This window comes from Lucilia cuprina, chromosome 4, assembly GCF_022045245.1.
Source record: "Lucilia cuprina isolate Lc7/37 chromosome 4, ASM2204524v1, whole genome shotgun sequence".
Classification (NCBI taxonomy): Eukaryota; Metazoa; Arthropoda; class Insecta; order Diptera; family Calliphoridae; genus Lucilia; species Lucilia cuprina.
Genome location: NC_060952.1, coordinates 29,378,928 through 29,406,547, shown reverse-complemented (window position 1 = coordinate 29,406,547; position 27,620 = coordinate 29,378,928). Strand labels below are relative to the sequence as shown.

General features: G+C 29.0%; 2 protein-coding genes across 3 annotated transcripts in view; one reads left to right on the top strand and one right to left on the bottom strand.

Moving 5' to 3' along the window:
- The window catches only part of LOC111676505 (phosphoinositide 3-kinase adapter protein 1), a 91,067-nt gene that overhangs the window by 53,134 nt on the left and 10,313 nt on the right, over positions 1 to 27,620 (bottom strand). For both annotated transcript variants that reach the window (XM_046950355.1, XM_046950356.1), the window contains one exon: positions 16,426 to 17,157. In XM_046950355.1, coding sequence (XP_046806311.1) covers positions 16,426 to 16,435 — 10 coding nt within the window. In that variant the 5' untranslated portion in view covers positions 16,436 to 17,157. The remainder of the gene's footprint in view (positions 1 to 16,425; positions 17,158 to 27,620) is intronic.
- The window catches only part of LOC111676508 (PR domain zinc finger protein 15), a 46,344-nt gene continuing 21,406 nt past the window's right edge, over positions 2,683 to 27,620 (top strand). Inside the window, exon 1 of the mRNA XM_046950353.1 lies at positions 2,683 to 2,699. The gene's annotated coding sequence lies outside the window, so the exon portion shown is untranslated. The remainder of the gene's footprint in view (positions 2,700 to 27,620) is intronic.

Below are 27,620 nucleotides of genomic sequence, written 5' to 3'. Positions count from 1 at the left end.
TGCTTGTTACTTACAACTTATTAAAGCGGAAATGTCGTTTAGTAAAAACACTAAAACTCCAATATCGAGAAAATAAGAATAAATAAATAACAAAAAGGAAATCATCTTATTTTCTTTTTTTTTTTTTGTAAATCTCTGATAATGGAATTTGTAATAAAAATACTGTGAAATAAATTTCAATTAAATATTTTAACATAATTTTGCAAGTTAATAAGAAATGTTTTTTTATACATTTATCTTAATGTGTCTGTCTGTCTTTACATGTGTCTAACGACCTGCTTGTTATTTTTTTTCTGTCTCTAGTGTGGAATGTCTAGAATTTTATTCCCAACACATCGTCTCAATATGAACTGATATTCCAACAACATACTCCAGCCACAACAAAAACAACAATGTACGGAAATGCCCAAACAAAATAGACTAGAATTGTAAAATTTTTGAAAATAGAAAGAAGCAAACATCATCATTTAATATGCTCAACGTATGTTTAGCTGTGAATGAGGTAATAAATTTTTCTTTTCTAGTCCCTTTTTTTATTAGATATTTGCCTTCCTGTTGCTTTCATTGGGCCAAAACAATGAAAGGGAAATTTTCAAAAATGTCTTATTTTTTCATAGATCATTATCATCCATAAATGTTAAGATATTTAATAAAGAAAAGTGTGAAATATATTTATTTTACTACCTGTCTTTTAGTTTAGCTCTTCTGCTTATAAATGTTGTTGGTTTTACTTCCGATTATGAATGAGTGGTATGGCTCATAAAACTAATATTTTAACACCCTTTTAAAAACCACAACAAAAAACTATTTGAAATATTTTCTTATAAACAAAAATTCCAATAAGATATTTTCTATATTTTTTATTAACAAAAGCTAAAAATATGTTGTTTCTCTCAAATAAAGCTGTGACATTTCAAAATCACTAGCTACAACTTCCGCTATTGAAAATTCTATTAAAATTCCATTTTCCTTTCTTTTAAATACAGTTGTGGTCAATATTGCAGTCATCAGTTTTGCCTGCTGCTACTGCTGCTGCTCGGCTGTCAAGTGCATTATTATTTTTGTCCCAAAATAATAGAAAAATAAAATAAAAATCATTTATTCATTGCACATTTTTTTGTGTGTTTGTTATATTGTTTGTTTTTTATCTTGAGGAAGATCTTGACACTTCATCTTTAACACGTTTCCACTTGTTACGATTTTACCGGAATTAGATTTTTACACTGTCTATTGTTAAAGAATTTTAATTATTTATATTTTTTTACAATAACTAATAATGATAAGTATAGACAAAAGATAAAACTGTTTTGCGTGTTTGATTTCTTATTAAATAATTTACAAAAAGAACCTTAATCGAAAGTACAGATTGATTTGTAAGTTTGTGATGGCCAAATATCCAAGCAAGTGGTTTAGATTTTTAGTTTCACAAGTAAAGAGCAATTATCTTCCACAAGTCATCTATAGCTTACACGGCTTGCTGTTCCAAGTTTTTGGAGTACTAAGCTCTCAAGTTCATTAGTTTTCCGATATATAGACTATAGACTATAGACTAGACTATAGAATAGACTATAGACTAGACTATAGACTGGACTATAGAATAGACTATAGACTAGACTATAGAATAGACTATAGACTGGACTATAGAATAGACTATAGACTAGACTATAGACTAGACTATAGACTAGACTATAGACTAGACTATAGAAGAGACTATACAATAGACTATAGACTAAACTATAGGCTAGGATATAGACTAGACTATAGACCAGACTATAGACTAGACTATAGACCAGACTATAGACTAGCCTATAGACTAGACTATAAACTAGACTGTAGACTAGACTATAGACTAGACTATAGACTAGACTATAGACTAGACTATAGACTAGACTTTAGACTAGACTACAGACTAGACTATAGACTAAACTATAGACTAGACTGTAGACTAGACTATACAATAAACTATAGACTAAACTATAAACTAGACTATAGACTAGACTATAGACTAGACTATAGACTAGACTATAGACTAGACTATAGACTAGACTATAGACTAGACTATAGACTAGACTATAGACTAGACTATAGACTAGACTATAGACTAGACTTTAGACTATAGACTAGACTTTAGACTAGACTATAGACTAGACTAACTAGACTATGTACTAGACTAGACTACCTAGTCTTTTCAATGACTACTACTTACCGTCTGCATTACTTTGAAGTACTGGACTAATGAGTTTTTTTGCATTTTATTTGCACATTTTATTTAATTGCTTGTTAAGAATTGTGTTTTATAAAAAGGAAAACAAAATTAACTTTTTAGCAGTATTTGGCTCCTTTTTATTATTAAAAACAACTTACTCTACAACTTCTTTATAAGCAAAATGTAATTATTTAACTCACTATTTGTAAGCGAGCATAGAAGTACTTGCCTCAAATGACATCACCGAGGTTTAATTAGAATTTTAACTCATTGGACTTGGTTATAGACTGGATTGGTTATGGACTGGGCTATAGACTAGTTATTTATTATTTAAAAAAAAAAAACTTATCAAAAGTTTATAAAACAAATTTTAATATGACAATTGTATATAAACTTTAAAATAAATTGTTAAGAATAAGCTCCAAAGTGTTAAACAATTATTTAAAATTTGTTTTTCTATTTTTTTTCAGGCAACACACTGTCCAATTACAGGGTAAGTTTTACCAAGCATATAAATAAAAAACTTAAGTAAATTGAAACTGTACTAAATTGTATAAATTTTTTATACCAAATAACAAAACAATAGAATACAACTTTTCATTTCTATTCTGCTAGAAAATTATTTTTACTAAAACAACACTAACAAACTCCCACATTAAAATTTATGAAAAATATGCAACATGATGCATCAATGTTTTTCAACAAACTCATAAAACAAAAACAAAAAGTGGTAAAAATAAAACTAACAAAAAAGAACAAAACATATTACAAAATCCCTTTATAGAAAACTTTGAACAAAAACTCAACGTTTTGCTTGCAGAAACAGCATCATGTTACATTAAACTAAAACTAAACATTCATAAAAAGAGAAAGAAAAATGACGGGAAAATTTCAAAAGAATGATTAGTTTGATGGCTTCATATTTGTAGCAAAGTTTCTCAAGTACTTAACGTATGTATGTACATTAAGTATTTTTTCTAGGGGTTCCTGCTGTATGTATAAGAAAGCATAAATATAATTTTATTATGAAAACTAAAAAAGAAACAAACTACAATTTTTCTAAAGTTATTATAACTAAAGAAAATTTATAACCAAACATTTTATGCCTTCTTTAAAACCTCTTATTTGCCACCACCAATATCAACTGCACTTACCCATAGTTTTATCCATACACTGTCTCTACTCCCACTTAAAGAGCACGCGTCATTAAGTTTCATGAAATTTGATCAACAATTAGTAAAGAAAATAAAGTTTTCTTTTTTGTAAATTTTACATAAATAAAATATTTTTTATTTATATTCATTTTAGATTTATTAAATTTTTTATTCGTTGTTTGTTTAAATTGTTTTAATTGAAATTATGTCTGCAGCAGCAGACATTTTTGTATGCATGTTGCATGCAGCCATGCTTAGGTTAGATTATGAGGTGTGTAATTAAAACATTTATTAGGCTGTTATTAATTTAGAAAGAAAATTTCTAGAGTTTTATGTTAACTAAATGCAAAATTGATGTTGCAAATGTAATGTTATGAGAAATACTATTGTACATACATAATCATGTGTGTTAATATAGAAAGAATATGCTCGCATTTCGGTCAAACAGTTCCAAACTATCTCCTTAACCTACCACTGCCGAGATGACTAGCTACTTTAAAATGTGCTTGTTCTACGATGATACTCCCATACATTACGAATTGACAGACAAAGAGCTTGAGTTTGCAACATCAACTAAAAGTCAATGAGAGTCATACTTTTCTATAACATTTTGTGTCATAATTGACACCGATAACTCGATAACCTCATTTTATTAATTGGCTTAAATATTCACACAAAACATTAGTTACTTCTCGATCCTCAATAAAAACTTTTCAATTAATTAGATCGTACTCGCGATGTCTTCTGTGGACTGGACACACTTGGGTCCCTTTGTGATACCTTCAATGAGAAAAACGGTCTGTGTATTATTACACTTCGACCTAAGTCCTAAACCAAACCACTTTGTCGCTTGATATCTTTGTGGGTTGAAAGATGGCCACATGATCCTCAACTGTTTGCAGGTGTTCTCAGTCGACCCTAAGCATTGCGCATGCTTATATACATAGTGTTTTTGGCGAAAGGTTCCATGTGCCCTAAGCATTGCGCATGCTTATATACATAGTGTTTTTGGCGAAAGGTTCGATGTGCTAGTGAGGATACCACCTTGGCAAGAGAGTCGGCGGTGGTATTAACAGACATTTTTTTAAGATTTAACTCTTTAAAAAGTCGTTAAAACAGGTCAAATCAAACTTTTCTTAACGAATAAGTCGCGCTGAATCCGCGACCTTTACAATACAATAACAAATTAAATTCTAAGCTAATTAACCGAGAAGAGTATGGTCATCCATATGCCCGTCGTTGTGTTGCAGATCAGAGTCGCTGGTGCGAATCAATAACCCTCAGACTGACACTAACATCTAGTCGACCAGTGCACCCTTATAAATGTTCTATCTTCCATTTCCATCAAAAAAAAAGAACTTCCAAAGAAGCGAAAAAGAAGTAGTATTTACTCTATGGAAGTTCTGCAAAAGACCTGAAGTAGTGATGATTTATTGATTACACACATATCTATTGATATTCCTATCAACTAAAATTTCAGAAAATCTCTCTCTGGGTTGAAAATTTATCGATAATTATTTCTTCAAAAAGTGTAAATAATCACCATCTAAAATCTCGGTTACTGCTTCATTTTTCTCTAAGGTAGTATCAATTCTCAGTGCAGAAGTCGTTAAACAGAAAGAATTGTTTTTTATTACAAAAACAAAACTATTTGTAATTAATTACGTTTGCTTTATACAATTAACTTAAATTTCTTTATTACAACAATAAACTCAACTATTGTTATAAAATAAAAAAATCCAAATCAATACTTTGGTTTCTCCCTGTCCTTAAAATAAGTGGGAAAAAAACTTTATATAAAAAGCGTAAAAAACTCAGATGACTTCTCTGGTGATCATTATTTCGTTTGACAATTGTTAATGCGGGATATACCCACACACACGCAAACATTACGATCATAAATATTCACAAATCGTGTGACTGAATAGATTCAAATAAACACACTCATCTAAAGTGAAACAAATTGATGAATGACCTCTAACGAAGGGAGAATTTTAAGTTTTAGTTGACAAACTCTTAAAACCAGATAAATTTTTACAAAAAAAAGAATATAAATAAAAACTAACTACAGGCCACTCACTACAAACGGAGAATGTGCACAATGGTCTAATCAATGTTTTTATAAACATATAATTGTGTGTAGGTTTGAAGTGATTTATACTTTTCAACGTTTTTACTGCTGCTGCTGCAGCAATGCAATTCAAATCACATTCAACATTCCACAGTGTCACATTAGACATAAACTTCTGGCATAATTTCAAAATTTTAGATAATTTTCTATCCAGGCATTTTATAAGATAGAGTAGGGAGGGTGGTAAGAGGAGGTACATTTTACGAATGATTGTATGGATGGATGGATGGCGCTTTCCCATAAATATCGTGGGTACAGAAAAACAACACTCAAAACATAAAAACAAATGATAATAAATTGTATGCACCATTAGCAAAAGATGGGAACAGTAATGATTAAAATTGTTTCTTATTTTTGTTTTAAGGACTGAGAACAAAAGAATTTGTTTTTAAAAAACATACAATTTTACATTTGCTTAATTTCTTGAAACTTTGCTATGTACTTCTGGAGATTTAAGTTTCTTTGGTGAGGGTGAGAACTTACATTTACACAACTTACAGTGACTGGTTTTCGAAGGATTGGGATTCGTTTTCGATGCAAAACTTTACGTTAGTATAATATTGAGATCTATAAAAAAAATTGAGCCTTGTATAGGGATAAGACCTAGACGTCGAGATCTATATACATTTAGTGAATATTGCTACTGTGTTCATTATAATACTAGACTGACTAGATATTGGATTACTTTGGTGTTCCCCAGCAAACAAAAAACGAAGTACTTCCAAAAAAATAACATATATAACTACTTCAAAAGTAGCACTAAGTGAAGCTTTTTACCTTCTGTGGAAGTGATGTTTATTAACTTCCAAAGAAGCGAAAACAATCCACTTTTTTATTTTATGTTATTTAAACTGAAATTTTTGGAATTAAGAGTGTAATTTATTAATTTAAATTTATTTGAGTCAAATTGGTTGTATTCCTTAATACTACAATATCACTTCCTAATAACTTCTAAAAAAAGAACATCAAAATTACTTCCTGAGAATGACTTCAGATGTAGTGAATTTAGAATTAAATAAAAACGACATCCCTCCTATGGCAAGCCAGTTTTAAAACCATCACTTCTTCAGGTCTTTTTCAGTACCTCATGGAATAAATTCTACTTCCTGTTTTACTGGGTCTTTAAAGATTAAAAAAGGAACCTTTTAAGCATTACGAATTAACCTAATTTAGGATTATTAAGTTAAAGCAATTGATATCAAATATACTTAATCAATATTTTTTCTATACTAGTTTGACTTATCCAAACCCTTAATTACAAATATTGCACTTTTCTCCAGATGTTATAATAAAAATTCCCATACTTCTTAAAATGCAATGACACACTCACACAATACACTCACTTTTTTTATCACCATATAATGGGAGTTTAAACACCACCTACTTTTTAGCCACTTAAGAAATTCTCGATTCTGGAATGTCTTGTAATAAATGTATAAGGTTTGCTATTACATGCCCATTTATACTAATTGTTTTTTTTTTACTCTAATTTAAACACTTAAACATACTCACGCACTCTATATGTCTAAAAGAAAAATCTTTCTTAGGAAAATGATAAATTGTTTATCGTTCTGGGAAATTGCTAAAATGTTCTTAAATAAAATCTTTTGTAGTTTTTCTCTTTTTTCTATTTCATATATTTCTAAATGTGGTTTAATGTCACGACATCAACAGCAACATCACCATCAATGCCACCACTATTATGTGGGCTGACCTCAACATATTGCTTCATTACTAGTTTATATTGCAACATCTAGTTGCCCCCTTCTCTATCATGATTTTGGTGTCATGTTGTTTGAAAATTCACTTGTTATTTTTCTTTTCGTGTTTAGTTTAACATTATTTAATTGTCACAACTTCATTAATTTTAGTTGATATAAGTGTACTTTCACAAGATTATGCGGTAATTCGTTTGAATGGTTTGGTAAAGGATCAAATTTCAGTTTTTTTTTATATGTATAGACGAGAGGATAATGCTAAAGTGTTAAAACAACCTCGGACTTGTGTCACTGTGTTTGTGGTATACAAATAATCTTTATATCAGGGAAATAATTTTTCGAAATACTCCACAGCTTTAAAATCGTGCGAACAGCAACAGGAAAACAAAAAAGGGATAGACTGTCTGATCAGAAAAATTTCTAAAATTTTTCCAACATTTTTTTTATTACAGAAATTGTTTATAGCATTAAAGCTGTGATATTGTCCATGGACAATAAAGCCTAAGTGCCTAACGTGAACACCTGACTTGACGTTTTTTCACGGTGGTTTTTTTCATCCACTGGGTAGACTTGAGAATGGTCTACTACGTGCCTCAGAACCCATCCATGAAGAACTCAGCTGACAATCCTTGTACATGGCTGTGCCGGTCTATGTCCAAGCACTTTTCTGAAGAACTCGAGCTATATAATCTCTTGCATTTGTAGCCCGTTGAGGAATTATAGGCAGAATGGAATCAATCCCTAATTATACCTCGACAAGGGATTATAAAACTATTAATAGAAGGGAAGACAAATTTAGGATCAGGTGATATAAAACTTCCGGATATTGATTAACCCTTTTGATCCGATGAAAGATTTCATTATGGAGAAGACAATCCCCATCAACTAATGACCCATTCTGGTGCATTCTTTAACCTCTTAAATTAAGCACAACCATACTACTGAAAGGCATTGTCCATGGACACTACATTACTTTTTTGTAGTGTCATATTGTTAACTTTTAACACCAGTCACTTCAACATGACAATACGAATTTTGTTCATTATCATTGACCAGCACTCACAACGTTCTACCGTTTAACCCTATCGTGTCTTTAGCACTAACTAAATTGAAAAAAATTCAAAATTTGAATACCAAATTATTCATTTCTAAAGGACTTCCTCTCGGTGACATGTTACCCTGATAAAAGGCCCTCATTTTGGTGATATGACAATTTGGGGGAAAAGAGGAGCTACCAGTACATCTAGTCTGCTAGGACTAAAAACTGGTTGTGATCAAATGTATCCTCGACCTGTCCTTGGAGTGATTTGACATGGGGTCAAAACAGAGAACCACACATTCTGGTGCAACGGGAAACGAAAGTACACAGGATAGAGTGAAGAGTGACTGTGGGACTAAGTGTAGGAAATGTGTGGTGCAAAGTGTATATGTTACGGGATGGATGTAGGGATATGTGGGTGTCTGTAAGTAAGAACAAGTCCCTTAGCTTATTTGATGAATTCGTGCTGTCTAGGTGTTCTTATCTACTTAATAAAAGCTATCCCATCTGCGAGATTGTAAACGGAAGTGATGTTTTTGCATCTTCAAATGAGGCTGCAATGATCTGATGTTGATCAGACAACTTTATAGCAAACGCTTAACCTCGGATTTACCATCCCTCATCTTTGAAATATATTAACATAATTCTTAAAAGTTTTAAGTTAAACATCTGTTTCGAAAAATGTAAAGTTTTTCTTAGAAGACATTAGAATTTTTCTTCTTCATTTCGCGGATTATATTTCTCGGTCAAATTGAAGAAAAATCAACATTTATCCTAATCTTTCGAACTTAGACTGTCAAATATACAATTGCTGGTTTGCTAATATTTAATAAATCAAATGTTTTACATAATTTTGACACATTAACTTTATCAGACTAAATGCAATTGTAAATGACAGTTTGTTTTCATATGAAATACATACATATGTATGAGTTTGCTGTATTCATTGCTCACTGTGCGAGTGCGTGGTTTTGGAGCACGCACAAGTTTTGAATCTATTTTCCTTGTTTTGCTGCCACATTATTAATTGCATAACAATTAACCGCATATTGTGGAGTGCAACACGTGCATCTGTCGAAGTATTTACTGAATGAAATCCCTTTATATGTATGTACCAAACAAAAACAAGGTAATGACATGTATTCTCTCTAGAACTTTTCGATAACTATTACATACTGACTGCATTATTTAGAATGAGTCTAGTAATAACTTACAAATAATAAATTATGTAAGTACTTACTTTTAAGCCTTGTCAGATTGTTTTCTTACTATAACACAAACAATTTTGTTTGTGAAAACTTTTACCCCTTAGTTTTCAATGTTAGTTTTTGCTGGGTATATACAATTGTGCAGATATATAGAACACGCATTTAACATACAATTTTATAATAGGTGAAAGGCCTTATTTATTAAAAATAATGAATAAAATTTGTGATATTTCAAATATCCCGCTAGATCCCGGAATTACTTTTCTAAAAGACACCACTCGTCTGAAGATAAATTTTGATGTCAATATCTTGACTTGATCTTTACAAATAAGATCGGATGGCTTATTCGATAATTTCTATATATGAAATGCAAAAGCTGGATAACAAAACTCTTCACTAGAACAAATGCATGTACTTCTTATACTGCAGGGTATAAATAATGATCCGCATATGTATATAGATCGCATACATACATTGATCATGTTGATAATTCTGTGGCATATTTTCTCTGCTACTCACAGTGAAATGTGTGATGGTAGAGGAAAAAGTGTAACATGTTCACGGAGACATCACAGGAAATGTGTATTAAGCACTTAATGTTTGCTGCTGATGTAGTTCTAAATTTTATATTATTGTTTTTTGTTGTTGTCGTTTAAACAATTTTACATATTTTATGCTCCAATTAAAAGAATAACTACAACAACAACTGCAACATCATAATCATAATCATCATCAACAGCAGCAGCATCATTATTATCAATATCATCAGTAATAATAATTTTTCGAATGTACTAGCACGAGCTTATATATTTTTTACTACACCATTTCCTACTTTATAACAGAAATTTTCAAATACATTTGTATATTTCTGAAACATGACCAAAACTTTTGATGCATACAATAATGATGATGTACAACCTGAAACATTATTATAAATTTATAAAGTTTTAAACTACTTATGGCAATGGTGTAAAATGTATTTTTTTACGTTCACATTTTAATGTCAAACTTTAAATTGAAATACGCATGAAATACCTTTCTGTTGTTGTTGTGCTGTCATTGGAATTTTTCTTAACAAATTGTTTATTATTAAGAATTTCCTTTCGATGTCACTTGATGAACATGTCAATGTTCTTGAATGTATTTCTAATGTGAAATTTAGGGGGGAGGAGGTGGTGAGGCCTGAGCTTAAAGTAATTGTGGGAAAGTTTGTTTAATGACAAATATATATATTTTTGTTAAAAAAGCAAAAAAAAAAAAGAAATGTTTGTCTATAGCATCAAAATGTAATTACTTAAAAATGAGACATTTAATGTCATTAATTTCAAAATATGTTTAAAGTATATATTTTTTAGAATTGTCATGGGAATAAGTTAACTGAAGAAGTATGAGATTGAAAATTAATTTAAAAGAAAATAATAATGAAGAGAAATAAAAAATTAACTTTATTTTTAGCAAATATTAGCAAAATAATAAATGGAAGCTTTTTAAATTTAAATGAAATACAATTTTATTAATAAGGAATATCAATTTTCATGTTTTTAATCAAGAATAAATGTTTTCGTATTTGTGAGAAGTGTAAATGTAAAAGTGTTTTAGGTGAACACCTGCGACTCACCACCACTCTCTTGTGCCTTGCAAAGAACACTTAGGTGCCTATTTTAGTACATGGTTCTAGATATCCTTGGTCCATTACATTCAACCCAAGAAGAATTGTCATTCATAAAACACTTTCGGAAGAAAATATCCCATACATTCATACGACTATATGGGTATAACTTCGTCCTTATATCTTTAATTCTTTCTATATTTTATTCATATATCACCATAACACTTCTCTGTGGGGTATCTGTTGTCGACAACATCACCGAAATTATACCCAAATGTTTTGACTAACATTCTACTCCTGCAAGTTTGGCTTTAAACCACAGTCACCACCTTAAAGGGACATCTCTAATAATAGGGACAATTCAAAGTCCAAAACTCTGCCGTTCCGGCTACCGGTTCCCGTGATAGTGATACAAGCCGATGCAAAATGATTAGCGGCGGCGCCACCATTTTTGGACGACGACGGCGGCTTAAAATAAAAAAAATATCAGCGTCGGCAAAGTTGCCAGCGTTTGCTTTATTTCAAAATCTTTGTCTTAATATAAGTTTTTTATTACTTTTGACAATAATAATATAAGCACAATATGATGTGGCAACTCTTTTCAATTTGCCATAAGAATTTAAATTAGGTGGCAACGCCGTCCAAATTGATAAAAAAAAAAATTCTCAAATACATGTGCGATTGCAATCTTACGTCTTCCGCTTTTGAGCCGAAAGAATTCGGCGGCAGAACTTGCAAAATATCACCGCCGGCCAGCCGCTGCCGATCCATAAATAATGGAAATATGACCAAAATCAGAGATCACCTATTAACATTTTGCAAAAAATTAGAATTTTTGCGTTTGCAGACACAAGAAAACAACAACATATATCTAACTTCATATGGTATATGTTGTTCTTGTACTAAATTTTCTTATCCAAACGTTACGTGTTGTCCCTTAACCCTTTTACGCAAAATACTAAACCGCAGGACTTTTTATGGATATGGATTTCATCACATACGTTATTTTGTCATATATCGATCATTTTTGTAAAAAACGATATCGCAGGATATTATATTTCAAGGTCTAAAAAATAACATATTTTTTTTTTTTTTTTTTTTTTTGGTAAAAAAAAAACTTGTGACTCCGGTGTCCCGTATACTTGAAAGAGTTAATCAAAATTAAAGGTTTTTGAAAATTATTTTTAGAAAATGAATATTTTTTAATAAAACAAATAGAAGGATTAAAATAAAATTAAAAAAAATACATTTACAAACAAAACATAAATTAATTATTTTTAATTTTTAATAAAAATGTGCAAACTTTTTTTTCAAAAAACACACGTTGCCATAGACGTATGAAAAACTACATTAGAAATAAGAAAAAAATCGATACTCATTAAGAAATAAATATCATTTGTTACAAGTCACTCACTTTGACAAAATTTGTAAATTTCCCCCGAAAACTTTCAACATTTCTGTAACAACTGTCAGAGCAAGACAAACAAATATTGTATTTCATCTTTTATTCTCTATAAAAATGTTTATGAAAATTATAACAAACCAAAAAAAAAAAACAAAACAAATAACAAATTTAAAAATACAAAAAACTACTTTCCCAAGGGATTGAAAAAGAAACAATTGACATCTAACATTGCAACCTGTAGCATGTTGTGTTAACAATTGTGACAACTAAACAAAATTGTTGTCAGTATAGTTTTTGGTTTTGATTTTTTTTGTAAAAAGGGATCTCTTTTGAATCATTAAAATTAGAAAATTAAAAACTATTTTTAGCTAAAAGAAAAAAATAAATTATTCATAGTAAAAGAAACTACAGTAAACCACCTCAAGCTAAAAAATGCCTATAGACCACAACAGTTGTTAAAAAACAATCCCCCCAAAAATAAAAAAAAATGAAAAAATCATGACAACCAGGCACATGCGCTCGTGCTTTAAACACAGAATCCAAAACAAACACATGTAAGAAAAATTTTGATGTACAAGTAAGACCCAGATGGATGTCAGTCTGTCTAGTTGCTCGATTCTGTTATAAATTTAGCTTCGAATACGTGTGTTTCAATAAAGGAACGGTAAAAATTTTCAATTTTTTTTATTTATAAAGAAACTTCAATCTTTTTATTAAAATAGGGGGAGTTTTTTTTAATTCATTTTTGAAATAGTTATTAAATGCTGCTGCTTGCTGCTACATGTTGTATATTATTAGTCGTGTTGTGGTACGCGAGAATGTATTATGAAAATAATTAACATTTGTTATTTTAAAAATGTAAAGATGATGATCAGCGTAAAAATGGTGTTGGTTTCAATGCATTTACTTCATTTTTTCATTTTTCCATAAAAATCATTTCCAATGAAATCTGTTCAACAGATGTGTTGTTCTTGTTATTGAAGTTTTAATGTGTTTTTTGGAGGTAAATTGTAAGCAACAAAAACACAAAATTAAACATAAAGTCCTGTAGTTGAATTTTTTTTCTGTTAAATCTTTATTTTTGTTTAAATTTTTTGTTATTTTTACTCTTTCACTTTGTATAGTAGTAGTAGTTTTTAGGCATTTGTATATCATAAAATATAATGTGGTATGAACATTTCATACTTGCAGCACGCGTTTATCTTCTTGTTCTAAAACAACAACATACATATTGCAAGTTGTGGAAAATTGTATGAAAAAAACAAGTTGCATGGCGGCATTTTCTTTATTTTTTTACATAAATTTAAATTTATAAGCTTATTTTATGGTTTTCAAAACACCTTCTTTAGTTAACCATAAAACCAAACAGCATGTTAGACAGTAAATAAAATTTTGAAAAAAAAAATATGAAAAAATTTTATATAAATATTTAAAATAGTTGTTTTTTACAATTAATGACTTGTAGACAAAATGTCTCAATTAAGTACAATGCTGAAGAAGATCCAAATAAATTGAAATTTTGAAAAGAGTCAATCAGCATCTGGTCAGGTCTCAAGAATGACCAGAAAAGGATTTTTTCATTCTTCAGAACACGATTTCCCAAAACTGGGAAATTGTCGGCCTGTGTAACTATTCACTTTAAACTATTCGATATACAGAAGTCGAGTACATTGACCATTTTGTACATGGTTCCTTAGGTACAAGCATTTTACTCAGTACCTCAGTTATTTAATCTCTGACCTTTACGTAACTTCCGACATGCAAAACAAGATGATCTGGAGTCATAGTCGGTAGTCACTCTGCAGTCTGGAATATATATTACTCTATAGTCTGGAATATAGATCAGTCTTTAGTGTAGACTATAGATCAGTATATAGTTTACACTATAGATCAGATCTAGACAATAGATAAATTTATAGTCTGTACTACAAATTAGTCTATAGTTTCGACTACATAGATTAGTCTATAGTACGACTCAAGATCAGTCTATAGTACGACTCTAGATCAGTCTATAGTACGACTATAGATCATTCTATAGTACGACTCTAGATCAGTCTATAGTACGACTATAGATCATTCTATAGTACGACTATAGATCATTCTATAGTACGACTATAGATCATTCTCTAGTACGACTATAGATCAGTCTATAGTCTAGACTATAGATCAGTCTATAGTCTAGAATATATATATATATTTATATTGTACAACTTATTTATTTACAATATAAATATTTGATTTATTTTTATACTCATCATAATTATATTTAAAAATTATAAACATGTAGTTGATGTAAACATGTTACAAACAATTAAAAACATTTCATTTTGTTTACATTCCAATATTTAAATCATAAACTAAATAAAAAGAATATTAAAAACAACAACAATAAAAACAAACAAAAACACATATTATCTATAGAAAAACATGACAATTATGAATGAATATGAATAATGTATGAGTAGATGATAAACAAATATGTTTTTGAAATAAGAATTACAACGAGAAGGAACTTGCACTACAAGGGTTGTAGCTAGAATTTAAAATAAAATTTTTATTTAAATTTTATAGAATTTAAACTATAACTTTAAGATTTTGTAACAGGGTTTTTTATGCTTTAAATAATTTTTTCCAAATGTTTTTTTTTTATCTTGTTCCCATGCCTGTAAATTGTTTCAGACATCGTTGCTAATCGATCTTATTACAATTCGTTTTGTATTCCCAACAAGTTTTTTTTATTGAATTACTTACTGAATTAATGAAAATACTTGTTATACAATTGAAATGATTGTAAATAAATAAGAAAATAAAAAATTACATTATGTTAATTGACTTAATTTTTATTTAAACACAAATTAATCGCTAGTAAATGCCAAAGTAAACATTTAATTAAGAAATTAAAATTGATCAATGTTATGTAGAGCTGTGGTACTACAATCACTGTTTCTGAAAAAAGCCTTAAAAATCTGTTTCTAGTTCAAGTTCTGTTCTAGTTCTGATCTAGTTTTGTTCTAGTTCTGTTCTAATTCTATCCTAGTTTTGTTCCAGTTCTGTTCTAGTTCTGTTCTAGTTCTGTTCTAGTTCTGTTCTAGTTCTGTTCTAGTTCTGTTCTAGTTCTGTTCTAGTTCTGTTCTAGTTCTGTTCTAGTTCTGTTCTAGTTCTGTTCTAGTTCTGTTCTAGTTCTAGTTTTGTTCTAGTTTTGTTCTAGTTTTGTTCTAGTTTTGTTCTAGTTCTGTTCTAGTTCTGTTCTAGTTTTGTTCTAGTTTTGTTCTAGTTCTGTTCTAGTTGTGTTCAAGTTCTGTTCTAGTTCTGTTCTAGTTCTGTTCTAGTTCTGTTCTAGTTCTGTTCTAGTTCTGTTCTAGTTCAGTTCTAGTTCTGTTCTAGTTCTGTTCTAGTTCTGTTCTAGTTCTGTTCTAGTTCTGTTCTAGTTCTTTTCTAGTTTTGTTCTAGTTCTGTTCTAGTTCTGTTCTAGTTCTGTTCTAGTCCTGTTCTAGTTCTGTTCTAGTTCTGTTCTAGTTCTGTTCTAGTTCTGTTCTAGTTCTGTTCTAGTTCTGTTCTAGTTCTGTTCTAGTTCTGTTCTAGTTCTGTTCTAGTTCTGTTCTAGTTCTGTTCTAGTTCTGTTCTAGTTCTGTTCTAGTTCAGTTCTAGTTAAGTTGTAGTTCAGTTCTAGCTCAGTTCTAGTTCTGTTCTAGTTCTGCTCTAGTTCTATTCAAGTTCAGTTCTAGTTCAGTTTTAGTTTATTTTGATTCCCGGTAACAAATACTAAAAATTATTCCATAATAATTTACGATATAATTTAAGGTCGTTTAAATGTTTTAGATCATTTATGGTGACATCCATTTTTATCAAAATATATTAAATATTTGAAAACATACAATAGCTTCAATATAATTTAATATTTATTAATAAATATATACAAATGAATATAAAATGGTTAAATTATAATTTAACTTACCCACAGACATGTTGTAAAATATGTAAAATTTCCAAAACAAGCAAAATTTTTTTCTTCCAAAATAGTTTTTCTTCGATTTTGGACTTGTAAAATTTGAATGTTCAATGTAAACAAATAGCTACGTTGTTGTACTCGTACTTCAAAACACTTCCTTAAATGGCCAACAACCTTTAGAAGACGATCGATTGCGATTACAATGTGATGATAGTGATGATGTTGAACTTTTACACAAGAGAAATAAATTTTAATTTTATTTCACACATACAAGACCATAATAATCATATAGTTTTTAGTTTTTTTTTTTTTTTTGTTTAATTTTTAATTTGTAGTTTATTTTTATTATTTTTGGCAGTGTTGTGCACTTGTTGTATTGAAAAAAAGACGACACAAGAAATTTTAAATTTAAATCTCTTGGTGTGTTGTAAATACTTGGGAACGTATGTGTGTGTTGTTACTTCTTCCCCAAAAACAGTATTTGTATATCCGGCGGAAACGTAATGTTTTGGTTTTAATATTAAATATATATTTTTCAGTTACGTGTGTGTTTTTGTTATTATTTTTATTTTTCGTACTCATACACCAAAAATATATTCAGCCAAAAGTTGTTTTCGTTTAATATAGAAGAAGTAGTCGTCGTCGTTGTTGAAATTATTATTTTTGTTTTTCTTTTGTTTTGTTAAATTTTAAAAGAAAGAAAAATAAAATAAAAACAAATCCATAAAGAACAATGACCTGCAAAAATAAAAACAAAACAAAAAACTTTATTACAAAAACAGAAAATATAAATTTAAATAAAAAAATATACAAATAAAGATATAAATAAATATACATTAAGCTCTTCTTTTTTTGTTGACTTTAAGCCTACAATAATTAAATATTCTAAACTACCTGTTGGTGAACGACAGGTAACAACAATTATTAAAATGACATAAAATATTATAAAATTAAACAAATTTAAAGTAGCGAGTGCCATTAAAAGAAAAAAAATCAAATAAAAACAGCTCAACATAAATGTGTTTGAAAAATCCATAAGGAAGGCACAATAAATGGGTGGAGCAGGTTGCTTACTTGGTTGCATTATCGGAGTATCAAGTGAGTTATTGTAGCTTTTGTTGTGGCCAGTTGTTGCCAAAGTGGACAACCCAACATCAACATACCACAATCATACTACACATCAATATCAATAACATTTTATTTCGTTGCGTTTGATTTCATTTTACAACCAACTCCATTATCTACATATCAATCTATTCATCAGGGGTAAAACTGTTAGATTGATAATTTGATTTAAAATTCTTGTTATTGTTGGTAATTTTGTCGGAGGAGTACAATAATAACGTAGTAGTGTGTGTTTAGGAAATGATCTATCTATCTATCTATCTATCTATCTATCTATCTATCTATCTATCTATCTATCTATCTATCTATCTATCTATCTATCTATCTATCTATCTATATATCTATCTATCTATCTATCTATCTATCTATCTATCTATCTATCTATCTATCTATCTATCTATCTATCTATTTATCTATTTATCTATTTATCTATTTATCTATCTATCTATCGATCTATCTATCTATCTATCTATCTATCTATCTATCTATCTATCTATCTATCTATCTATCTATCTATCTATCTATCTATCTATCTATTTATCTACCTATCTATCTATCTATCTATCTATCTATCTATCTATCTATCTATCTATCTATCTATCTATCTATCTATCTATCTATCTATCGATCTATCTATCTATCTATCTATCTATCTATCTATCTATCTATCTATCTATCTTCTTTTCCCACAAGGTTGTTCTTCTCAGATCACCAGACAATGTGTTGTTTTAAACATAAAATGCATATTAAAATTTTCCCAATAACGGAAGCAAATAATTTTTCAATACATAAAATAATTGTTCTGCACCACGACTACAAACAAAATAATAATGAAAATTATAAACTGAAAAAAAAAACGGGTGGACTAGCAGGCGGCGGACAGACAGCCAAACAAATGGACATAAAGTTAGACATTATAGTAAATAAACTCTTAGTATCTATGATTTCCCAATAGATGATGATTATTATATTTTTATAAAGTTGCTTTGTTTTGATTATGATTTTGTAAGTTTAAGTTTTTTTCAACATTTAATTTCAAAGTTTATGTGTGAATAAGCAACGGTCAGTTAAAGTTACAGACTACAACGGATGGCTTGGCTGGGTTGGTTGAATTCTTAGTAGAGGTCACTAGGTGGTGGGTGTTTAAATATAAATTGAGAAGTATTTACTTAGTATATGGCGGGAGTTAAGGTTTTTTACGATTATTACTCTGTATGTATGGTATGATGTTGCAACAATTGTTGTATTTGTAATGTTAGTAATTGTTACTGTTGTCAAAACGGATATGTGCACACAGGTGCTTAAAGACGGAAATAGTCACACTGTTTAAACTAATATTTGTTGACAGTTGTGACTGTTGTTGTTTTTGTTGGATATGAGGTGCGTGTCACTAATATAGCTGTAAATGCTTATACTTCTGTCTATTTTTAATGTCTATGTAGATTTTAATATTTAATATTGTTTTTTATATTATTTTTATTATGGAAAAAAATCTTTGTCGCGCATAGAAATAGTTTTAATTAGTGTTTGTTTAATAGTAGAAGACCTGTATTAAAACTGTTTATGGTTTATTATTTCCTGTCATTATGGACATTGTGCCAGTGGGAAAATCCCTGTTTTAAATTTTCTTAACTTTTTTTTTCCTCATTTCATGTGCATTGCATAATTTTATGTGCATTGCCCATCAATAGTTTCCCTTCCTTTTTTAGTGACAAAAAAATAAAGAGAGAAAAAAAAAATTTACTTTAAAAGTGTTTTCAGTGACAGTTGTTTTTTTACATTAAATTTGAAATTAAACCTTTTGTGTAGTTAATAAGTTTTACTTGCGGTTTAATTTCTTTTTCTAATTAATATTAAAAAAACGTTTTAGATTTTTTTTTTTTTTGCAAAAAAAGCCACAAATTTATATTTATTAACTGTTATAATAATTTGTTTACAACTTGTTATTTTCTATTTAACAAAACCACAACGCCTTATAAGAGCTTTTTCAATATTTATGGGGGTTAATTTTGTTAAGGTTTTTAACAATCAATCGAAACATATTAAGAACTTAAACAAATGTTTTGCTGCAAATTTGGAATTGTTTCAATTTATGTTCAACCTCAATTTTTTGACTACAATTTGTGTTTGTTTTGACTTTTAAGGAAAACTGTACCGATTTATTGAGTTTACTTTAACGGTGGTTAACTTTAAATTAGCAAAATGTCGAAAGACTTTTTTAGATTTTTGTGTTTAATTTAAAATAATTTCCATTTAAATTCGAAAAAGTGTGATGTTTAGCATATCCATCAATTTCTGATAAATTTCTCAATCAATCAAAAACCATTACATCAAATGAAAAACTTATTTCATAAAACATACCAAATTTTCAATTACTTCAGTCAATCTAAATTCTTAATTTCCATTAAATAAAACTATATATATTTTCCTAAGAATTTCAAAACAATGAAATTATAACAAGTATTTGTTAAAAAAAAAAAAAACAAAAAAAAAACTTCAAAGAAATTTTAAAAAATAAACTTACACAATATATAGGGCATATTTCAAATAAACAATCTGAACATAATAAATTATAAATTATTTATTGTTTAAAATAAAAAAATGTTCATAAGAGTATATAGCACATATTAATCGTCACGACATTGAAGAGTTATAAGTAAATTTGAACAAATTCTTAAAACTCTTGGTTGATTTACAGGGATTTCATGCATTACGTTGACAATAAAATAAAATTTTATAATTAATCATTTAAAGGCCACAAATATCATGATGATGATTAAGTTTTTTGTTTTTTTTTTACAAAATATTAATAATGATTTCTTTCTTTTAAATTTCCAATTTAATATTTTTTTTCTCTCAAAACTGGAGTAAATTCAAAATAATTTAAATATATATTTTTTTTCGTAAATGACATAAAGACAAAGACGTTTATTGGGTTGATGGTGTGGGTACGTCTGACACAACAGTTAGTTTTTGTTGATGTGGTGACATTCAAAACTATATAAACGTCGTAATTTTTTTTTTTAGTTGAATTATTTTATGTTTTCTTTATTTAAGATTTATTTATCCAAAAGCATTGAGCTTTTTATATATTCTGTCTTTCTTACACTTAGAGATAAAAAAAACATTCAATATTACAGAGAAGCTGAAGACAATGGGTGAAAAAAGTGAATTTCAGTAAATAATTTTGGAGCAGTAGTAATGTCCATGTCCAGACTTGTTTATAGACTACACAATAGACTAGACAATAGACTAGTGAATAGACTAGAGAATAGACTAGTTATTAGACTAGTCAATAGACTAGGCAAAAAACTAATCAATAGACTAGACAATAGATTAGTCAATAGACAATAGACTAGACACAGACTAGTCAATAGACTAGGCAATAGACTAATCAATTGACTAGACAATAGACCAGTTAATATATTAGGCAATTGACTAGACAGTAGACTAGTCAATATACTAGCCAATAGATCAGTCAATAGACTATACAAAAGAGTAGACAATAGACTAGAAAAAATACTAACAAAAAGATTAATCAATCTGTCAATAGACAATAGATCAGTCAATAGACTAATCAATAGACTAGATAATAGATCAGTCAATAGACTAGACAATAAAACAGTTAATATACACAATAGACTAGCCAAAGGACTAGACAAAAGACTAATCAATAGACTAGACAATAGAGTGGACAATAGACAAGTCAATAGACTAAACAAAAGACTAATCAATAGACTAGACAAAAGACTAATTAATAGACTAGACAAAAGACTAGTCAATAGACTAGACATAGACTAGTCAAGAGACTAGACATAGGCTAGTCAAGAGACAAGACATAGGCTAGTCAAGAGACCAGACAATAGTGAGGATAATAGACTAGACAATAGACTAGTCAATATACTAGTCAATAGACTAGACAATAGACTAAACAATAGACTAGATAATAGACTAGACAATAGACTAGTCAAAAGATTAGATTGTAGTCCACAAATTAGTTCACATATTAGTCAATACACTAGTCCATAGACTAGTCATTAAAATAGTCAACAGGTCAATCGATGATCATGTTCATATACTAGAAAAAATAGTAGTCTATAGACTAGTCTATGGTTTAAACTAGGTATGCCCATAAACTAGAGAAAAGAGTAGTCCACGTATTAGACAATACACTATAATTCAATAGAATAGTCAATAGGTTAGTCAGTAGGCTTGTTCATAAAGAAAAAAAGTCAACCGGTTAATTAATACATTAGTCTATAGACTAGCCAAAACCTAGTACATAGGTTAGTCAATACACTACTCTAATACATGTCAATAGACTAAATAATTTTCTAGTCAATAGGCTAGTTCATATACTATATATAAAAGTAATATACACACCTAGTAACAAAATAACACTAAAGTGTTTATGATTTTTCAATAACATCCGTTGTTTAAGTCTACGTACGACAATATTATGCAACACTTCGTTATCGATATCTAAATTTTATACAAATCCGTTGTCTAAGTCTTAACAAATCTGTTGTCTAAGCTCACTATTGACAACAGATTATAAAATGATTTCGACGACGAATTGTTGCAATGTCAACAACATTGCGTTGTCAACATAGTGTTGGCGTACGTATATATTTTGGTGTCAAGGCCAAAGTGAAGTCCATAGATTAGGCAGTATAGTCCATGTATGTTTTTTTATTGAAAATCGTCTAATTACTTTTCACAGCAACTGTATTCTTCACATAAGAGCGGTACAAAAGTCTCACCCCCTCTCTCTCTCTCTATCCATATTGCTTTCTTTACTATAATAAAAATTATTTCATTATAGTTTTGTTGTTGATTGCTACGTTTATTTTTTTTGATCATTACAGTTCATTTTTTCTATATTTTATTTAATATACATATACTACTCTGGTTGGTTGACCGTTTTTTTTTTCAATTTTATTTAGTTGTTTTTCTTTTTACCGGAAATTCCAATTTAGGTAAATGCGCCATTTACTCTGATAGTTGTTGATTTGTGTACGTTTTACACAGTTTTGCAAAAAAGTAACTTGTGTTTTTTTCTCCTCATTTTGGGATCAAGTACATTCACATGAAGTTTTTAAGACAGACCCAAAAAACTCAAAACTAAAAAAAAAATGTGACATTAATCTTTAAACAGTCTGTGGTCCATGAAGAAACCCCAGCCAAAGTACAAGTTCAAGTGTTACTCTTCTGTGGCTTAAAATAAAAGGGATTTTTATTATTTTTACGGCGCAAACATTATGAATTTTAGTTTTTTGTGAGTTTTATTGAAGAGAATGAGAATATTATTGAAATTAATAAGAAATAATTTTAAATAAGCAAAATATAGAATTTTTCATAATTTCAAGGGTTCCAACTGTTTAATTTTGTCTAAGCAGTTGACTGTTAAAAACAGCCATCTTTAAGCCCGGTAAAGTCGGGTAAGCACATTTGTAACCAGTTATTTTTTGAACCTCGTCGAACAAAAATAATTAGTTATTCACCCCAAAAGTTAATACTTTCACATTGCTTCACTATTACTTGCCTGCTTACCGGGTAAGTAATGTCTTTTCCTGGGATTCCATAGTATTCCTAACCGCACTTTTTAAAATTCCCTACACAACAACTAAATAAATTCTAACTAATGTCTACCCTCATCATCGTCATCATCATCATCATCATCAAAGCTAATAATTTACACATGTTATGGAATATTTAACAAAAATATGATTTATTTAAGTTTTATAAAATTCAGACACACATGCAGCTACAACAACAGAAACAACAAGTGGTTTCTCAACAACATCATTATGATCACACTTATTTTTTTCATTCAACATGATGATGATCATCCATCGTCATAAACTAAAAATAATTTTCTTATTTAAATGTTTATTTTATACTTCAGCTACTAGAAATAATAAAAAATAAATACATAAATATAAAAAAATTAATAATTTATATTAGTATTGTTTTTATTGCAAATGTTGATTTTTTGGCATTAATTTCTTTATGTAGTAATTTTTCAAAATTTTATTAGAAATATATTGTTTTATTTTTCTTCTTCATCTAAGTAATAAAAAATAAGATAAAAACAAGCAGTTTAATTATATTATTGAAATTTCTTGTTGACGTTTTGGAAAGGAAAATATTGAAATTAAAACGTCATGTATTTTTTTTAATTTATATTTTTTTTTTAATAAAGTGAGAGAGTAATAGAATTACTCATAGTATTTCTTAGATATTTTCTTACGTTTCATTTAAAATAATTATTTATATTTAAATTAAATTTTTTTATTTTGTTTGTTTCATTAAAAACAATGATGATGTCTATATATTAATCAAAATTGACGTAAATTTTCCAAAAAAAAAAACAAACATTTGGAGTATGAATCAGTTTTTGATTCAAAGAGAGATTTCGTTCAATATTTGATGTATTTTTTATATTTAAAATTATAAGTTTTACTAATTCGCTTTGAATTAATTGCTAATACTCTTACATTACTGCTTCTAAGTATTGATATTTTCAGTGTTTTAAATTCAGAACTGATTTTATAGAAGTTTTATGTAGTTGACACTCATTCTATGGAACGCTTCTCGAACCAGTTCATTCATCAAGGATTTTTCTCTAATTTGTCACTCTTGAAACAAGTTCTTAGGAAGCTTTGTAAACATATTCTTTTAAACTGGTTCCAAGAAGTAGTTTCGGAACTAGTATGCGTTCTATTGAACTAGTTCTTTGAAAAACTATTTGGAAGTGTTAAAAAAAACAACAATGTTAATAGGAACGGGTTTCAAAGTGGTTGTTTAAGAATTTTGAAGTGGTTCTATTTGCACTCGTTCTAGAACTAGTTATTATACCCTTCACCTTCGTGAGAAGGGTATATATAAGTTTGTCATTCCGTTTGTAATTTCTATAATATAATTTTCCGAGCCTATGAAGTATATATATTCTGGATCCTTATAGATAGCGGAGTCGATTAAGCAATGTCCGTCTGTCTGTCTGTTGAAATCAGTTTTTAGAGGTCCCGAGATATCGGCGAGATCCGAATCTTCAATAATTCAGTTCAACATGCTTTCGAGAAGATCGCTATTTAAAGGGTAATTAAAGGGTATAACTAGAAAAAGCAGTAATATGTTGGTAATACAGCTCATACTTGTTTGAGGGTGGTAATATAGTTTGACGGTGGTTTTACCGTACAACGGTTAATATTTCTTTCTGCTACAGTTTATATTTGTTTGTGTGTATGTTATGTGTGACATGTGTGCAGAGATACAAAATAAATAAAAACAGTTTTTTAAAACATACTTGGTGAAGGGTATATAAGATTCGGCACAGCCGAATATAGAAATATTGCTTGTTATTGTAAATATTTTTCCAATTTATAAATTCAATTGTGGTTTTTAATTTTTTAAACCTTGTGAGAAAAACACAAAGCATATTTTTTATTAAACCTTTATTAAACCACTGTAGTGGGGATGGTATTTTAGGTTTGTGCGCATGTTTGTTACGCATAATAATATTGGTTCTACATCCCACTTAATATATAACAATCGACTTGGAATAATTATCTGAGTACGTCTATATCGCTTCATGTAAATCTTGTAATTTTAGATATAATTCAATGAAATTGAATTTGAAATTGATCTTTTCTATTGTCTCAAGGAGAAAGGAAGCCTTTTGAAAATGGTTAAGAAAAGTCCTTTATTTCATCTAGCCCCCATACAACTGAAACTACAATTTTAAAGATAATTCAAAGAAATTTTGTACATGATCTCCTTTTGTCTCAGGGACAACAACTATTTTTGGAAATGGTTAATATCGGTCCATTGTTTCACCTAGCCGTCATACAACCTCCTAAATAGACTTGTAAATCTTGTAATCAGGACTACAGATCACAATTTTTAAGATAATTCAAAGAGTTTTTTTACATTATATTCCATTGTCTCAGGAACGAAGCTTATTGCACATTTTTTAAATCGGTCCATTAATTTATCTGACCGCCAAACAACTGATATGTTTTTTTTTTTCAATACTTAAATATGTAGAGTATAAGGGGGATCATTCGTCACAGGGGCACATCTACCAAACCCCAACTACTGGAAAACCGAAGACTGCGAAAATATTTCACTGTGTGAATTTTTCTTCAATAGAAAGTCAATAATGATGAACAAGAAGAGATCATATTTTTACGATATCATAATTATTAACTACCGAAATGCCTCTGGGGGACATGCGCGAATACAAGGATTCCAGGTGATGTTAAACAATGAATATCTGTTTATTATACTTTGCTAAGTATAAATCAGCAATATAAATTTTAATATTTGTTTTATTTTACTAATGTCAAATCTACACCATCCCCTTGGCGAATATACCCCATGGATGGGGCGTTATCATCGTTTTTGGTCAGTGAGAATATGTATTATGGTTTTTATTCAAAAAAGTGGGATATGGTCCTCTTCTACTCTATATCATCGGATGCATTTAACTTAAATAAATCACATTATATTCTCTTAACTGGTGTAGGGTATGATATGGTCTGCCACGCTCGAGTATAATCTCTTTTTAGGTTTTTTTTTTTTGCTTCACAGTAATAAAAACATTTTTTTATTAACAATTAAAATCGTCACCTTAACATTGTAACCAAAGTAATAAAAATATTAAAAACCATAACAATAACAAAAAAATTACCAAAATAATAAACAAAATTCATAAAGTCCAGCAAAAAATTCCATTTAATTCATAATTTTTGTTAAAATATGCACGTATTTGTAATAAAACAAATAATATTAAAAGATTTAATTTTGGCAACAACCACAGTAAAGAGTAAATTAACAAAAAAAATATAATTAAATGGAAAAATAATTTACAAAACAAATGAAATGATTTTAAGGAATTAAATCTCGAGGAAATATAAAAAACACCACAAAAGTCAGAAACTAATCCACAGGCGTATCTACACATGCATATGTATATATACAAAGAAATCAATAATATTGTTTGTTATTAGTTTTAAGCAAAATTAAACATTTTTATGAAATTAAAAAAAACACGATTTAATTAATTTTAAGCTCTGTCTATAAAACACGCATTATTAAAGTAAATATATGTACATATTTATGTATAAGAAAAAATAAAATAAATCAATTTAAAGTGGTGGTTAAATAATTTGTCAAAGCGCCAATAAAATTAAATAAGTTTCAGTTTGTAAATTTATAAAATTATAAAAACAAACAAAACTTAATTAATGCAGAAAACATTTAGTTATTATATATAAATAAATTAAAACAATAAATTTGTAATTATTAAATCAACTGCAGAAAAATACTCAATTGTTTGTGAAACATTTATTTACACAAACGAATTAATTTAATTATAACATCCTATACCACTTTTATGTTCTGTTTTATAGCTAAAATATTAGAATCGATTCAGAATCACTCGATATGACTATTCTAGCAAAAACATGACACAGACTTGATTTAATTCGAGAATTTCCCAGCAGTTCGACGTGGTTTACTATTAGTGGAAATTACTGTCTTTTTCGTATGCATTAACTCTTTGTCGAACTGCTGGGTTACATTTCAATAACTACTACTACATACCGCCTACATTACTTTCTAAGTAAATCTAATAATAACCCAGCAGTTCGACAAAGAGTCAATGCATATGAAAAATACAGTAATTTCCACTAATAGTTAACCACTTGGATGATCGTAATTCGTATGTTTTGGGTCATTCGTCACGAATGTACCCCGTGTAATCGAGAATGAAGACAGTCTTCACTTTAGTGTCCTCCTTGTAAGCGGGAGCGGAGACAGTCGACTCTTTACTGTCCTCAAGTAACCTAGAGATTATACTCTTAAAAGTTGTTTTTTTTGTACTTCCGAAAGTAGTTATTTTACCCATCTTTTGGAGAAATTATTTTATACTAATATGACACCATCTGGTTGACTCAAATTTATAACTTTTGGGTTAATCGTTACATTATTGTCCCATAGTATTCTGGAGAGTAGACGCTTGAAATTTTGAAATTTTAGTTCCATTAATATCTTACTACCTGGCTGACTTC